The following is an 18,017-nucleotide window of genomic DNA, read 5'->3' on the forward strand; positions in this document are numbered from 1 at the left end:
GAATTTCGGGTTCGAATCCTTGGAGGCACAGAAATGGTTGGGCACGTCTCTTTTCACCTCATGCATTGTTACGGCCTGCTTGAGCCAGTAACCGGGTTCTTTCTGAGTAATATGCCTTAGGGCCACTTCTTCTCACCCCAAGTCAATGATAAGTTCTCAAGAATTGGCGGTAGCAAGTGATTGTGCAAGAAATAAATGGGTAAATAAGACGCAATTACACCTTCACCAATATATTACCTATTGAAGTATAACTACATTTATGTACACAGTGTCGCTTTCACACAGGACACTTAATACATCTATAGTGTTCTTCAAAACCCGGTGAGTCTACAATCTTCAAGTACACGTCGTTCACTCTCAATGGTAATCACCGGCGGGTTCACCTCCAACATGGGCCAGTCCACACACCGTATCGTCACGATGTCTCAGTACCCAACATCTGCTCTCCAGAAGCACACTGGCAGAGGCTTCAGCAACACGCGCTAACAGTTTAGTTCATTTATTATGCACCCCATACCCATCTTGTGGGTGATAGTGGAAAGGGTCACAGAGGCACATAATGGGCTCAGGGACTGAACCCCATAATTCATTTAGCTAAACACGTTACAATCTTGTTTAGTTACAAAATTCAATATATATATCGTCACAACATCAATGAGTTCGAGATCGACCACAAGTACAGTTTCTAAATTAAGCAACTGACATATGTGGACATCTAGTGTTACAATGTGGACATCTAGTGTTACAATTGCTATGTTTGTCCTGCACACTCCCCCCCCCCCCATCGATAGGTTACACCTAAGTGGATAGGTTACAATCACTTAGTTACTACCTACAGTTAGCAAACTGGGGATATTTGGCTATAATTTCTTGTAGCAGATCAATTTAATGAAATATTTACACATCTCTGGAACATGTTATAGAATTGTCTCTGAATTCACGTATCGTTTCGCACTCCATCACATAGTGACGGAGGGTGTGCGACTAACATTTAACTAACAATAACTAGCATGCATCACGTTTTGGGCAGGTCCTTAATCTAAACACCCTGGTGGTCCTTAAACACCCTGGCAGAAGTCCTTAGCAACACACAAGCAGCACTTCTCAGCAGACGGCCGCTACTGTCGTCTTGTAACTCCTCTTGGTCTAATCCCGGGTACGTCGGTCCACACAACACTGCTACTACCGACGGCGGCCACTTGTCCTCTCACAGGAACAAGTCAGGAGTTCGGGACTGCCCGAGGTGAACTTCCACAGTGCAATAGACACTCCACGTTACCTCTGTGGACATGAAAGTCATTAGCCAGACTGAAAGTATACAAGGAGAACATTGGATGGCACCCTTTTACCGGGGAACTTGAAAATGTAATCGAATGCACAATCTAGATGGCGTTGATATCGTTACTTCACTCACCAGAGGACATCATCATCGACCTCACCTCCTGAGGTATGGAACAGGAGCCTGTCACAGATGCCACACCTCCGCCAACAGATGGCATTGTCTTTGTCTTACATAATACCTTGGAGTTGGCGTGCAGGTCCATAGATGGCGTCGATATCACCACACCTCACGCCATATAAAGTGTTGATATCGTAATATCCATCCTATCCACCTAGCAGTAAATATGTACCCAGGAGTTAGCTTGTTGTGGGGCTGCATCGTGGGTGGGGGGGGGGGGGGAGGGTCAGTAATTCGACCCTAGGGATTGACTTATACTGAGGCCCTCCCTCCCGCCCCTAACATGTACCATATGTATAACATGGCTTCATGTCCCCCGACACAATGACTTAAGTATCGCGCAACGCGTAGAAGTATCTTGGGACACGGAGAAATATCTTGGGACACGGAGAAGTATCTTGGGACACGGAGAAGTATCTTGGGACACGGAGAAGTATCTTGGGACACGGAGAAGTATCTTGGGACACGGAGAAATATCTTGGAACACGGAGAAATATCTTGGGACACGGAGAAGTATCTTGGGACACGGAGAAGTATCTTGGGACACGGAGAAGTATCTTGGGACACGGAGAAGTATCTTGGGACACGGAGAAGTAACCGTGGACACGAAGAAGTATCCTAGGCACGTATAAATGTCTTGGAACACGTATGTTAAAGAAGTATCCGAAAGAAGAATGAAAACCGAGACACGCAGAAGAAAAACTAAGCTTTGATGTCTGATATGTCTACACTCTCAGTGAGGCTCTTCTCCTGTGCGAGTTATATACGAATGTCAATACTAAGAGCCAAAGTTTCCTTTTATGAGAATAAATTTAAAGAAGCTAAAGGAAATATGAAAAGTACATGGAAATCCATTTTTAACATCCTAGGATTTAAACAACAATCCCATAACAAACGGCTAAGACTCTGCTAAGATGGTTACACACTTGCAACAGACTCAGAAATTGCAACCGAATTCAATAGCTTCTTTTCATCAATTGGTGTTAACCTTGCCAGAAAAATCCCAGAGACTCAGACACATGTTCCTACATATCTCATCGGCAGCTGTTCTAACTCTTCCTACTCCTTTTACCAGTCAGTCCGACAGACATTTTATCCATAATTCAATCGCTTAAAACCAACGCTGGGAACATTAATGAAATACCATCTATGATATAAATGGGTGCTGCCTCTGTTCTTGCATTACCCATGGCTCTGTTATTTTCAACAAATTTCTAGTGTCATACTTTTCCTGATATTAAAAAGCAAGAGTGACGCCAGTTCATAAAGGAGGCGAGACAAGGTGACATAAATAATTACAGAATATCAAATCTACCTATATTTTCAAAATTATTTGAAAAAAAATTATTTACAGAGAGCTCTATTCCTTTGAATAACTCAATATATTAAATCCCTGCCAGTTTGGCATGCGTTCCAAAAAGAGTACCAATGATTCTTCAGTTTCTTTCTGCCATAATTAGTCTGCTTAATATAATCTACACAGCCATTGACAAAAATGAGTTCCCAATTGGCCTCTTCATTGACCTGAGAAAGGCCTTTGATACTGTAAACCATAACTACCTCTTAAAACTTCACCACTATGATATCTGAGGCCTTGCTCTGAACTATATTCGTTATCTCAGTGACAGACACCAATATGTAGCCATCAATAGCATAGCCTCCCCCACTCTACCATTAACAGTAGGAGTGCCACAGGGCAGCATCTTAGAACCTCTTCTAATTCTTATATACATTAATGATTTGTCAATGTTTCTAACATTCTTAAATGTTAAACCAATATTATTTGCTGACGATACTACCTTTATCTATTCTGTCCCCAATCCCCACACACTAAATAATATTGCTAATAATGAATTTAAAAAGTCCACTCATGGATGTCAACCAACAAACTCACAGTAAACATAGACTTATTACATTGTACTTATTAGTAAATTATCAAATCAAATTCAACTTCAGATAGACAATGTTAACATTAGCAATAAAAATAGGGAAAAGTTCCTTGGTCAATACATAGACAAGAGACAGAACTTCAGCACCACATACAACACACAGCCGAAGAAAGTCTCAAAAACGGACGGTATACTTTCTAAAATCATATATTATGTTCCCCACTCTGCTCTCCTCCCATTATACTACGCGCTAAGCTACCCCTATCTTACATACGGTATGTGTACATGGGGTTCAATCACTGCAAATTATCTCAATCCTATCATCACTCAATAAAAATACGTTATCAGAACTATAACAAATTCTGTCTTCAGACAACTCACAGCCCCTCTGTTTAAGTCCCTTAACATGCTAAAACATATACTCCAAACATTCTCATGTGCTATTGACATGTACAAAACTTTGTTCCTAAATGCTAATCTTGATCTGAAACTTTTCCTTGATAGATGTAATAGAACCCATGAGCACCACACCAGAAATAAATATGTTTGTTATCCCCAGTGCAAACACTCCATGTAAATAAAAGGGCCCAGTCTTTGGAACTCACTCCCTGACGAATTAATAAATTGTCCAACCAATTCCCTGTTCAAAAATAAAACTAAAAAGTATCTGATTTTATCCTCATAGTTTCCTACCATGTGCTTCAAACTCACACTGTATCTTGTACTACCCACTCCCCCAATATTAGTACTTAAGACATGAATCTTTACCAGTGTAATCACTGTCAATTTATACTGTAGTTGATATAAAACCTTGTTACAATGTACCCCATTCATCTTAGCTGATATGTTAGATTAAGGACCTGTCCGAGACGCTATGCTTGTTAGTGACTTTGCAAGAATGTACAAATACCACTCTCATGTATCTCACCAACCCATTGTACCTTCTTGTGAATAAATTATTATTATATGTACACCAGGTATCGTTAGGAAAGATTTCCAGCTTGCCGACTCCTAAACCACCCACAACCAGGCCAACGCGGCCATAAAACCTCCAACAACCAGACCAACGGGGCCATAAAACTACCCACAACCAGGCCAACGCGGCCATAAAACCACCCACAACCAGGCCAACGCGGCCATAAAACCACCCACAACCAGGCCAACGCGGCCATAAAACCACCCACAACCAGGCCAACGGGGCCATAAAACCACCCACAACCAGGCCAACGTGGCCATAAAACCACCCACAACCAGGCCAACGGGGCCATAAAACCACCCACAACCAGGCCAACGGGGCCATAAAACCACCCACAACCAGGCCAACGGGGCCATAAAACCACCCACAACCAGGCCAACGGGGCCATAAAACCACCCACAACCAGGCCAACGGGGCCATAAAACCACCCACAACCAGGCCAACGGGGCCATAAAACCACCCACAACCAGGCCAACGCGGCCATAAAACCACCCACAGCCAGGCCAACGGGGCCATAAAACCACCCACAACCAGGCCAACGGGGCCATAAAACCACCCACAACCAGGCCAACGGGGCCATAAAACCACCCACAACCAGGCCAACGCGGCCATAAAACAACCCACAACCAGGCCAAGGGGCCACAACACCCCCCCCCCCTCTCCCCCAAACCACAGTCATCAACTCATATCACAAGACAAAGAAGGGGAAAATGTGCTTCGCTGTTGGGTAGGAAAAAAAATTGATTAACTGTAGCTCAGAGTTGTGAGGGATAGCACACTGTTGCTCCCAAGTGTAAATAAAAAGTTTAATTGGTCTCAAGTTGTTCAACCATAAAGCTCATTTTGTTTGTTTGGCTTTATTTGTGGAAGAGTTGCTACCGCCAGTTCTCTCTCTCCCAGCACATGCTAATACCATATTTCCAATACAACATCCAATATTAAATTCACTCTAGGTTTCAGAGCTTTACGTAATATAAATGTTTGTCGATTTAATTTGTTAAGAATTTTATTGTATCCTAGTGGATGGAATTGTTCTCGCTAACTAAATCAGAATACAGAGTGAAGCCTATTGTATCTTAATGGATGGAATTGTTCTCGCTAACTAAATCAGAATACAGAGTGAAGCCTATTGTATCTTAATGGATGGAATTGTTCTCGCTAACTAAATCAGAATACAGAGTGAAGCCTATTGTATCTTAGTGGATAGAATTGTTCTCGCTAACTAAATCAGAATACAGAGTGAAGCCTATTGTATCCTAGTGGATAGAATTGTTCTCGCTAACTAAATCAGAATACAGAGTGAAGCCTATTCCTGTATTGAAGCGAGGCGGATTCCGTGATACGCCTCGCTAGGCTAGGTGTAATAGTCAATACAGTAAAATCCATTAAGAGTTCAGTCCCCCCAGGATACGGTGATTATTCCAGTACTCTTTCGCATTCTCATAAAGGACTTAGACAAGGACACAAACTATAGTACTGTATCATCCTTTGTTAACACTACGATTTTTATGAGAGTAAACTATGAGAGTAGGCAACATAGAGGACACAGCAAACCTCCAAACTGATGCAAATCAGGTCTTTCAATAGGCCACACAAAATAATACGATATTTAACGAACTAATTCAAGCTCCTGCGCTATGGAAAAAAATATAAAAACGGAAACCACGTATAAAACGCAGTCAAAACATACCATATAATGTATACGCAATGTAAAGGATATGGGTGTAATCAAGGCATGAGACCTTACCTTTAAAGAACACAATAAAGTAGCCGTCACCACTGCAAGAAAAATGACAGGCTGGATAACAAGAACCTTCACAATAGGGCTTCATAATAGTAGGCGGAGTTATCCTACTGTGTCAATGGCTGAAGTGGATGGTTCTTATACTCGCAAAACCCTGCTACATGACCTCGAGACCTCTATAATAATTATGACAAAGTATTGCCTCCAAAGCCAAGAAAAAATTATTTGACGGCCCTATAGCTTTGGTATTTCTAGAATAATTGTGTGTGAACGCAGCCTTGTAACTACTTATATAAATGAGAAAAAAAAATCCTATGGGAACAAGGAAATCGAAACGTACCTGGAATTGATTTCTGTCCAGCGAGGTCATTGGTAACTTACCTGTAATGAACGAGAGCGAACTACTCACTGGCCTTTATACATTTCAATCCTCAAACACCACATATATAACACCTCATTAATATTCACATTTTAAACCACATATATAAGCAGCTCAGGTGTGACACTTGAGTTTCAAGGTATTGCTTACCTTGAAGGGCGAGACGGCTAGGGTACTTCGTCTACAGTGAGGTCACACCAGGCTGAAACCCTCTACTCTCCAGATATCTTCAAGAGAAGCAGGAGAAACTTGAACTTGAAGCAGAATTTCCGATCCTAGGGTACTGCGCCCTTTTCACTACGTCACTATATGATAGTCTGAAAAAAGATTCATGGATTTAGAGACAGCTCTATAATGAATGTTTAAGAAATGTGTAAATATTTCAGTTAAAATTATCAACTACCAGAAATTCTGTTCTAAATATCGCTTGCTAACTGTAGGTTAACAGCTTTAGTCTTTTAGTATTAAGCTTTAGTCATTTAAGTTTTTCATACCCGAAACGCTTTGCGTAATAGTGGCTTTAGGCATTATATGTACTAGCCCTATCTATAAATCCATCACTCTTTGTAAAATCTCTTGTATGTATGTACCTTACCTAAATAAACATTTGATTTGATTTGATTTGATAAGTAGTAAATAAGGGTGAATGTAACCTTACCACACCGCTGCCCACTCGACGGAAGGGGAAGGTAAATAAACAAACCAAATTTCATGTTAAACCAAATTATGAAACTAGCTCACCACATAAGCAAATTGCTTTGCCTACAGACTACTTACTCTTATCCTCGAACCTTTTGCTAATATAATAACTTTGTAACTAGTTTATCAAAAGCTTTGTTTGCTTAGTTAAAGGAATTTGGGGGTTCATTCCCTGAGCCCATTATGTGCCTTTAATCTATTCCACTACCGCCCCACAGAATGGGTACGAGGAGCATAATAAAAATTAACAATAAACTCTTCGCTGATAGCCACTATGCACGTTTAAGAATCTTGTTAGGCAAGAAACGATTAAGAAAAGTATTCGGAACAATTGTAACACTTTAAATCCTCGGAGAACACCCTAGTGACAACACCTCAACTGTTGTCAACAACATCCACTCACAGTGACTGGCTGTGTGTACTTACTTCTTTATCTTATCTGGGAGTTACACTTGAAATGTCACACGTCACATAACCATGCACAAGCCACATATAACAGGTAAATAACGTAAATAAAGAGGAGCCGCCGCCCTGCTGCTGGCGAGAGCCTCCAACGCCGCTCTCAGCTGATGATGGTCTTCCCGCCTTGCTCGAACACTGCTTCGGACGCCGTCCCTCCATACATATTCTCCTCGCCACACACGGCCTAGCTTGACCCGAGCCTTGCTGTGCACGCCACTGCAGTATATATAGTCAGCTTCGTTTGTATTTTTGAATGTACAGTGCGTTGAAGATTATGAGTGCGTCTTTGCTGCTGGCCGAAGCTCTCGACTCAGAATCCGAACCTTGCCTAGGGATTACAGTCATAACAATAGTGATGTCACATCTCACATGCACCATACATACTTATATAATTATATATATATATATAAACATACAGCAGTAATATAAATGTAAACACGTTTGGAATTATGGGTTTGAACATGGTTAAGTGGACTGTAAGTCATATACCCACTTGTGTAAACTTTAATACGTCAGAATTTGACTTGTATGTTGTGAACCTGATGACTTTTATTTGTTTTTTATGGAAATTAAAAAAATCGCATCGGGTAAACAGCAGGATTGATGATAGATTTTGAACGTTTTCTGGCTGGTTCTCCTGGCAGGGGTGACGGTGCCCTCAGTCGTGGTGGGCGGCTGGCTTCTGCTCTGGAGGACACCGGATGACTTTTTGCATTTTAGCTGAGGGCCGAGTTTTTGGGTTTGCTACCCGGTGTTCTCTGTGTGGGGCGGGGCTGGTGCCTGTCACCCTGAGGGACTCCTGGGGCTCCCCTATCATCTGCCTTTCTGTACGTTTCTTTGACGCGAGGCATTTTAGTGTCTAGTGATTATGCGTCTTCGTTTCGTCATTAGGATTTGCTTACCCTATATGGGTACTCCGGGGCGCATCCAATTCAATTCATTTCCTTTCTTAATTATGCACCCCATACCCATCCCGTCGATCGTCGTCGCCCCTAAATTAATAACAACATCATCAGTACACGTCCCACACCTATAAGTGTTCAAGCCCCACAGAACAGAGCCTCGCTTTCCTCCCGGGTTCAAACTACACTTGTGGCCTCTATTACAAATACAGCCCTGTCCTCATCAATAAAGACCAAATTAACTAAGGCTAGCCAACCACTTAATTATTTAGACCATCGGCCGAGAATCGAACACCAACCATGCAAGAAGCGAGGCCGTTGAAGTATCATCTAGTCTAAGTCGATGGGATAGATGGCAGTACAATATATAAGTAAAAAAAAAATGTAATTTTTATGCTTAAATTATTCTAATTTACAATACCTGTGAGGCCATCTAATGCATTTATATCTTTAAATAAATTAACCAAATCCAAAAAAGATAGGCACCGTAAAGAATTTTATTACACCTGAACTTATATGTTTATAAAAACCACATTAATAAAATATTTAATAACTTGAAGCAAAAATTTCCTCTCCTGCAACAATAACATGTATTTGTTTATATATCCTCATCACATAACCAGTGTTTACTTCACGCTTTACTAGAATAAGTCTATATTATACTTACGAAAAGTTCTTAATTATATTATTAACAAATATGGCTTGTGAAATATTTATATTGCTATGTAATTAACATCATTTGTGTTGAATAAAAAATAACACAATATTTTTAACTTGACCTGGATATAAGAACGCCTGTAAACAAGGGTGGGATGGCGTCGGTGCCAGCTTGATAATTACTAATATTTAGTGAGTCGAGACACTTATTTCTCAGCTTAGTTTAGTATTAATATCAGTTTGAAGTGATACATGAGGGGAAGTGAGGTGTGGCTGAAGGACACGTCTTGATTACAGAGCTGTGGTTAGTCTTAGTGGTAACGGCCATTCAAGGTCAAGGAAATACATGGATTTTTAGTTTGGAAAAGTTAGTCACTTCCTAGACCCCCGTGACAGCTGCTGCCAATGACACCTGGTGGATGCTGGACCCGGTGTCAACACCTGGTTGATGCTGGACCCGGTGTCAACACCTGGTGGATGCTGGCCCCAGTGTCAACACCTGGTGGATGCTGGCCCCAGTATCAACACCTGGTGGATGCTGGACCCAGTATCAACACCTGGTGGATGCTGGACCCAGTGTCAACACCTGGTGGATGTTGGACCCAGTGTCAACACCTGGTGGATGCTGGCCCCAGTGTCAACAACACCTGGTGGATGCTGGACCCGGTGTCAACAACACCTGGTGGATGCTGGACCCAGTGTCAACACCTGGTTGATGCTGGACCCAGTGTCAACACCTGGTTGATGCTGGACCCAGTGTCAACACCTGGTTGATGCTGGACCCAGTGTCAACACCTGGTTGATGCTGGACCCAGTGTCAACACCTGGTTGATGCTGGACCCAGTGTCAACACCTGGTTGATACTGGACCCAGTGTCAACACCTGGTTGATGCTGGACCCAGTGTCAACACCTGGTTGATGCTGGACCCAGTGTCAACACCTGGTTGATGCTGGACCCAGTGTCAACACCTGGTTGATGCTGGACCCAGTGTCAACACCTGGTTGATGCTGGCTCCAGTGTCAACAACACTGGTTGATGCTGGCTCCAGTGTCAACAACACCTGGTTGATGCTGGCTCCAGTGTCAACAACACCTGGTGGATGCTGTTCATTATCTAGGCTATGCATCAGTCACTGTCATTGACAACTGGTGGATGATGGTCATGCCCTATGCTACAAGGCACACAGTTTTAGAGTCAACCCAGCTTAATGTGACAATCTAGCCTAGCCAGGGTATGGTCAAATTGTGTACAGGTGTTTTCACACATAGCTCATTTTCTAATAATTAAAATGTATATATATATTGTTAGGTTGTGCTGTTATGTTTTAATATAGCAAATAATCAGCTGGCAAACTACAATATCTTGAGTACGAAATGTTCTGCATCCAACTAGCCTATCAGACCTCTTCCAACATTCTGGCTATGGAATTCATCAACAACAAAATTCTCATTCACTGTGATTTATGGCTTTTAGTCGACCTTCATTGAAAATACTTATCTAGGTCTATACAGCATACCTTATACAGTACTTTTACATTAAAAAGTAGTATCACGGCCTTGAAAAGTGCAGCCCAGCATCTGCTGCCATCTGGTAGAGGTGGCACAAAGCATTGTTCCTGTCCTGAACACTGTGACTTGTTGTAATTACCTGAGTGTAGTTACAGAATGAGAGCTACGCTCGTGGTGTCCCGTCTTCCCAGCACTCTTTGTCATATAACGCTTTGAAGTTACTGATGGTTTTGGCCTCCACCACCCTCTCACCTAACTTGTTCCAGCCGTCCACCACTCTGTTTATAAAAGTGAATTTTCTTATATTTCTCCGGCAGCTTTCTATAACATAGCATTTATTCACATTAAATTCCATTTGTCAAGTAGATTCTACAAGTAGATCAAATGCATTTTACATGATTCACATTTATTAACTGCCAGCTGTACCTTGTTATATTTGGTAAAATGAGTTTTTTTTGGAATGGCCACAGTTTTGCCTAGTTTGTCCTGAGGCTGGGTTGCAATCTTTAATGTCTGTGGGGCTGGTTACCTTGAGGTTACCTTGCGATGATTTCGGGACTCAACATCCCCGCAGCCCGGTTCTCGACCAAGCCTCCTCGTTGCTGCACTGGTCAACCAGGCTGTTGTACATGGCTGCTTGCAGCCTGACATGAATTACAACCTGTTTGATCAGATACAATGGGCTGATGGTAACTGTCTTGAGATCTGTTGCTTATCATATGTTAATGGCCTAGATACAGGATGGAACAACAACATTAACAAGTTTTCTAACAACACTGAAATAGTGAGAAATACTTTATCAAGGATCATTACAGAATGATTAAGATAGACTTTAACAATGAATGAAATATTGGCAAATGCAGATTGATCCTGACAAATACAGTTTTGAGCCTGGGAAAGTATAATAGATTTATCAGATATCAGCTGAATAATTGTAAAATTGTCAAATATGAGTACAAACAGATCTGTTATTCATGTTTAGTAAAAAACATAAAACAAAAAAATCAGTGTGATATAGGGATTTATATCTAGAAGTACTGTACTAGCACTAAGAAATATAATGGTATTACTGTATTAGACCTTTTACAGATACTGTACCTCTATTCTCAGGGTATTTTGCCTGTTGTGTTGTGTTTATAGAGTGGCTAGTTGTATGCAAGTGATATTTTGCAAACTGCACATGCCACCTGCAAGAAAATTGCTTGAATGAGGCTGGTGTACATTTATGTTTCATTTTAATACTTGACTGGATACAGTTCAGTGTTAGGCCATTTTTTGGCTAGACAGAATTGTAGTAGCATTTTTCTTAATTATATTAGAAAATTATTGTATAAAGGCAATTAAAAGATTTTTTTCAGATAATAAATCAGATGAAAGCATAGACTGTTAAGTCTTGAGAGAAGAATGAATGTTTTTAATGAACCTAAAAGAAACACAAATATCACAGAGGGAGTATTCAGGAAGCTAAGAAATTCAACTTGGTGTTTAGCTTTGTTCAGCTTCACCATAATTGAGAATATTTGCAAGGATGCAGCATATGCACCACCAATATGCATTAAAGTAAGGGGAATAAAAGATTTTTTATAACAAAATTGTTTTGTGTTGCAAGTGAGGGAGTTGACTTGTACACTCACACACTTGGTTGTTTATACTAGGCTATCAAACTACATTAGGATGGCAAAAAAAGATATTTGGTATAGCTATAATTTATAGCTGAAATGGGTTGAGTTTCTTTCTAAATGCCTGATTCTAGTATATACTGTATATTATACTAGTGTTGCATGATAACAGTTTTAAATTTAATTATAGTCTTTTTTCTTGTTTGTGTAGGTTGGTGTTGGTGGTACTACTTGGGATATTAGTTAGCAGAACAACAAGCAAACCTTCTATCACAATGAACTATCACATTAAAAGTTATGGGCTACACAGTGAAACACACAGCTCTCTAGAGGCTAATGCAACAGATTTACACCATGAGACGGAAGACCAGTCCTCTGAGGACAGCGATTCTGAAGTCGAAGTCATCGAGGAGGAATCAAGTGATGTGGCCAAGGAAGATGATGAAATGAGTGAAGGCCCTGAGGAGAGTGAGCCACAGACAATTCCTGACAGTGATACACAAACATATAAAGAAGAAATGCCTGATGCTGTGGAATTTCTCAGTGTTGAATGTGACATGATTTTGGAGCCTGACTGTCACTTGGAGACGAATGGCACCCACCCAAGTTATAAAAATGGACAAGAAAAGGGTGATAAGAAAATGATTCAAAATCCAGCGATGCCGATATTGTATCAGATTCCTTTCATATCTGAACTTTTTCGTTATCGTGATGTTGATGTTTACAAACGTACTTGTAAAGATGGACCATTTGTTAAAATTTTCAACCCAGAAAAGAAAATAAGAAGAAACTATGTTAAAAACAAACATGATAATCATAATAATCTGGTAGTTCCAGTTTATGGTGAAAAAGGCAAAGACAAACTTTATAGTTGTACAGAAAATGAAAGAGTATCAATAAAAGAGAAGGACACAGAGGATTTAATGAAGGATCAAATGAACAATATGCCAAGTAAATGTGAAGTTTGCCATATGCAATTTATGAATAAGAACGCCTTGATGATTCATAAATTAACACACACAATTGTGGTAGGAAAATCATACCCCTGTACAGTGTGCAAGGCTACATTTAGAAGTAAAACATTGCTCAGAAGCCATATACAGCGTCACTTTTGTCTGAAGAGTGTTCAGTGTCAGTTTTGTGATAAGAAGTTTCAGAGTAACAATCAGTTAATTGTCCATCAACGTATTCACATTGGGGAAAGGCCATTTCAGTGCCAACATTGTGAAAAAAATTTCACTTATAAATTCCAATTTGATAGCCATCAAAAAGTGCACGTCGGTAAAAGCCTATTAAAGTGTGAATATTGTGATGATACATTTACACAGAAACAGGCTCTTATTGTACATGAGAGAAAACATACAGGTGAAAAGCCTTTCAAATGCGAAAAGTGTGGTGCAGCATTCCGAGTTCGGTCATACTTACGGGCTCACAAAAAATGCCACATGGACAGAAAACCTAGAGAATGTCCAGATTGTGGTTCACAGTTCTGGAAGAGTTCGTCTCTCAAAAAACACAGAAAGGCTGAACATGACTGATAAATGTTCCTCATTGGTCCACAAATGAGACTAAACACTAAAATATGCTTGGTTCTGGTAACTTAGGTAATCACATTTTACGTTTCCAATTCTTAAATTTAATTACTCATTTTTTTCTAATTGTTACGTTGTAAAATTTTATCAATTTGTAAATGATTATTGGTAAAGAATAATATGTAAGAAAAGGTTCTCGGTATAGTAATCACAACATTCTGGAGCATCTTACCAGACCCATATGTATTTTCTTGTTTTGCTCAATGCATATATGTAATAAGTAAAGGAAATCCTAGTGACAGAATAATTATATCTTAAGTATCATACAGAAGTATATTTTAATTATTTATGTGCATTTTGTACAATTATTATACATGTAGAACTCTCCTCCTAAATGTGTATTTCACATTGTACTGTGTATGTCATGTGAGTGGTGTTTCCAGTTTACATCTAGAACAGTACAATCATTGTTTCTCATTGCCATAAGTGTCATGCCAGATATCCCTGTGTTCATTTTTACACTTGCCATGTTATGAAGTTAACATATTCAGTTTACATGGAACAGTTACCCATGTCCTCATTCTTGTCTGTTTTATTGTCTGTCTTCCTTCCCCCTCCTTTTCTCTCACACACACAATAAATTTTGTTCAAGTTCTTGTACTATGGTAGAGATAAATATTTTACATAGATATTAATTCAAAATTAAATGCTATATGTGAACTTTGTCAGAAATCTTGTATAGAAACACACAAGGAAACTTTTTCCAGTTTCCTTACATGTTTCTTCAGGTGGGGGCTTCAGGTTTCTCCATGATGTGATGGCATACTGCAAGACTGGTCTCACATAGACAGTGTAAAGTGCTCTAAATGCCCCCTTACTTAGGTTCCTGAATGATGTTCTGACTTTTTGCTAGTGTAGAGTATGCGCTGCTGATGTTATCCTATTTTATGCGTGCATCTGGATTTAGATTTGGTGTTACATCCACTCCTAGGGCTCTTCCTAGAGTCGTCACAGGTAGGCATTTCCCTTCGTTGTGTACTGTTCCTTTGGTCTACAGTCACCTGTTCACATTTCCATCACTTTACACTTGCTTATGTTGAACTACAGTAGCCATTTCTTCAACCATCTCTTCAATTTATTAAAATCCTCTTGGAGGATCCTACAATCCTCATGCATCACAACTCGGTTCATTAATTTTCGTGTCATCAACAAACATTGACATATGAGACAACTCCTGTGGACCTGTATTTACGTATATTAGAATAGAAATAGAATTGGTCCCAGTACACACAGAAATCACAATAACGTGATGCATCAAATGAACCACGGCCTTGTGGATTTGTTCAATTGGTCCCAACATCGATCCTTGAGGTACTCCAAGCGTCATTGTTTGCCAGTCTGACATCTTGCCCCCTGACTGTTACACTGGCTCCTGCCTGTTAGGTAATTCCTTATTCATGTTAGGGCATTTCTGCTTACTCCTGCCTGCCTCTCAAGTTTGTATAGTTATCTCCTGTATGGTATTGTACCAAAGGTTTTTTGGCAGTCCAGAAATGTGCAATCTGCCCATCCTTCCCTGTTCTGCCTTATTCTTGTTACTTTATCATGGAATTCATAATGTTTGTTAGGCATGATTTCCCTTCCCTGAACCCATGTTGGTGTGTTTACATACCTAATTCTCTTAGGTATGTAACTAGTCTTAACCTGGTTATTTTCAAGGTCTTTGCAGGGAATGCTTGTCAGTGTTACTGGTCTGTAGTTAGGTGCATCTTCTCTACCTCCTTTCCTGAAAATTGGTATCACATTTGCCTTCTCCCAGCAACTGGACAACTCTCCCTACATAGGTGATTAATTAAAGATCCTAGCTAAAGGCACGCCGAGGGCCTGCGCTGCCTGTTTTAGTATCCACCGTGATACATTGTCTGGTCCAACTGCTTTAGTTGCATCCAATGTTGTTTCATTACCTCCTCTGCTGTCACCTTTATATTTGACAGTCTTTCATATAGGGTCATCAACTCTTAACAATGGGAGCTGCTTAGCCTTGGTTATGAACATTCCATGGAAACTGGCATTCAGTACCTCACAGATTTCCTCGTCACCTCCCGTTTTCTGTAGTCTTGTCACTTGGTCGTTCACTGTCATTTTTCCTTCTTTTTATATATTTTATTTTATTTATATATACAAGAGTTCTTACATTCTTGTAAAGCCACTAGCACGCATAGCATTTCAGGCAGATCCTTAATAGTGAGGAATAGAACAACTCCCAGAACCCCCATAAGCAAGTAATCCAAATTTTTCCCCGGAATACAACTCGCCAAATTGTTTAACAACCCGGTACCCATTCACTGCTGGGTGAACAGAGGCTACAATTAAGGATTGGCTGGGCGCCAATCCTCCCCGGCCAGGTTACAAACCCCAGTTAAAGCATTCGAGAAGCACTGGGTGCGTTTTACCACAGCGCCACTGGGACTGCTAATATATGCTAACAAAAGTTCCCATGGAGATTTTGTATATGATTATTTAGTAATTTGGGTTGCTTTTTTGCTTTGATGGCAATATCATTATCATATTTTCTTTTCAATACTCTCCTTATATTTATGTATTCGTTCCTAGCTCTGTTGCATCTATTCCTGTTTTCCTCTGTCCTTCCCCCACTCCCTCTTGCTTTTCATTTTTGCTTCCTGACACACTAGTAAACCATGAGCTATTATATTGCCTCCAACTTTTTTTTTTTTTTTTTTTTTTATACTTACTGTTGGCATGAAATTATCTTCATACCTTGCATTTACATTTGACTAAGTCCATCATTTCTTATACAGTGGGATAACAAACTTAGAGGAAAAACAGTACATCTCCAAGATATTCTTTTATCCTTCTGTAATATTTGTTTCCTATAGTCAACTCTCCTTTCCCAGACCTCTTGTCCAGTGGTCACAGTCCACCTGTCAACTGTCAATCAATCAACTATTACTACTACTACCTTTTTTTTTCATCACACACACATACCTGCAGGAAGCAGCCCGTAACAGCTGTCTAACTCCCAGGTACCTATTTACTGCTAGGTAACAGGCGCATCAGGGTTAAAGAAACTGTCCATCAGTTTCCGCCAGCACCGGGAATCGAACCTCGGACCACAAAACTACATATCCAGCGTGCTGTCCACTCATCCACCAGCACTGTGTGTATGCATGTGTGTGTGTGTGTGTGTAATTACCTTAGGTAATCATACTAAGTGTAGTTACAGGATAAGAGCTATGCTCGTGGTGTCCTGTCTTCCCAGCACTCTGTCATAACGCTTTGAAATTGCTGACGTGTGTGTGTGAGTGAACAGATGAGGTGTTAAATTTTGGTGATAGCCACTTTTAAAGGGTTAATGTATCAGAAAAAAATTAATAAAAAATGACTATCACTGCCTCCCATGTACAGGAATTGCTTTGCCTTTGTAAATAAATAAATAATGCACTAAAACTTTTTAATTCAAGTATTTCTTTATATACAGTATATATATATATTTAACTTTAAAAATTAATCATGACAAGAAAATATTGGGGCAAGTACAAATAATTTACAAGTTATCAATATGTGAGGCTGGCATCAGGATAACAGGTACCTGTACTGAGATTTCCGGAACCTGCAGTCAGCTACCTTGGTTACCTTGCAATGATTTTGTGGCTCAACGTCCCTGGCAGCCCGGTCCTCGACCAGGCCTCCTCGTTGCTAAGACTGATCAACCAGGCTGTTGGAACGTGGCTGCTCGCAGCCTGACGTATGAATCACAGCCTGGTTGATCAGGTATCCTTTAGAGGTGTTTATTGAGTTCTCTCTTGAACACTGCATTTCAGATCAGAGTAAACAATGAGACAGATAGAGATTAACTTTACCATAACTGAATTTCTTACCCTGCCTCAATTCCTTACCAAGAAAAGTGACCAGCTAATGAACATATGAAATATAAATGCTAATGATGTTGTAATATAAATACAGTTGTTTTAGTATACAGGGGTATACTAAAAAATACAGGGTATATTTTCTAAGGATACTTAATACAGGGTATGTTTTCAAAGACGAGGGGGTGGAATAAATGGATGGATGGATAGATTGCTGGATGTATGTATAGATAGACAGATGGCTAAATGGATAGATGGGAGACGGACAGACCTGGGCAACGATGAGTACCACCCTAGTACAGT

General features: G+C 40.2%; 1 protein-coding gene and 1 long non-coding RNA gene across 2 annotated transcripts; one reads left to right on the forward strand and one right to left on the reverse strand.

Annotated features, from left to right (window-relative positions):
- Positions 1–257: 257 nt before the first annotated feature.
- LOC123746834 (uncharacterized) lies at positions 258–12,499 on the reverse strand. The gene is made up of 5 exons (XR_006771567.2): positions 11,775–12,499; positions 10,816–10,954; positions 7,573–7,936; positions 6,598–6,764; positions 258–1,281 (listed from the first exon to the last, which is right to left on the reverse strand). It is a non-coding gene; the product is annotated as an uncharacterized lncRNA (long non-coding RNA).
- LOC123746833 (gastrula zinc finger protein XlCGF57.1) lies at positions 9,292–17,303 on the forward strand. The gene is made up of 2 exons (XM_045728626.2): positions 9,292–9,359; positions 12,507–17,303. The coding sequence occupies exon 2, from the start codon at positions 12,571–12,573 to the stop codon at positions 13,831–13,833; it is 1,263 nt and encodes a 420-aa protein (XP_045584582.1). The 5' UTR covers positions 9,292–9,359; positions 12,507–12,570; the 3' UTR covers positions 13,834–17,303.
- Positions 17,304–18,017: the final 714 nt, after the last annotated feature.

Source organism: Procambarus clarkii, chromosome 93 (assembly GCF_040958095.1).
Source record: "Procambarus clarkii isolate CNS0578487 chromosome 93, FALCON_Pclarkii_2.0, whole genome shotgun sequence".
NCBI classification, from domain to species: domain Eukaryota; kingdom Metazoa; phylum Arthropoda; class Malacostraca; order Decapoda; family Cambaridae; genus Procambarus; species Procambarus clarkii.

Bases quoted from the DNA above. Each gene is read 5' to 3' on its own strand.
- LOC123746833 (XM_045728626.2), top strand. From the start codon at position 12,571: ATGAACTATCACATTAAAAGTTATGGGCTACACAGTGAAACACACAGC.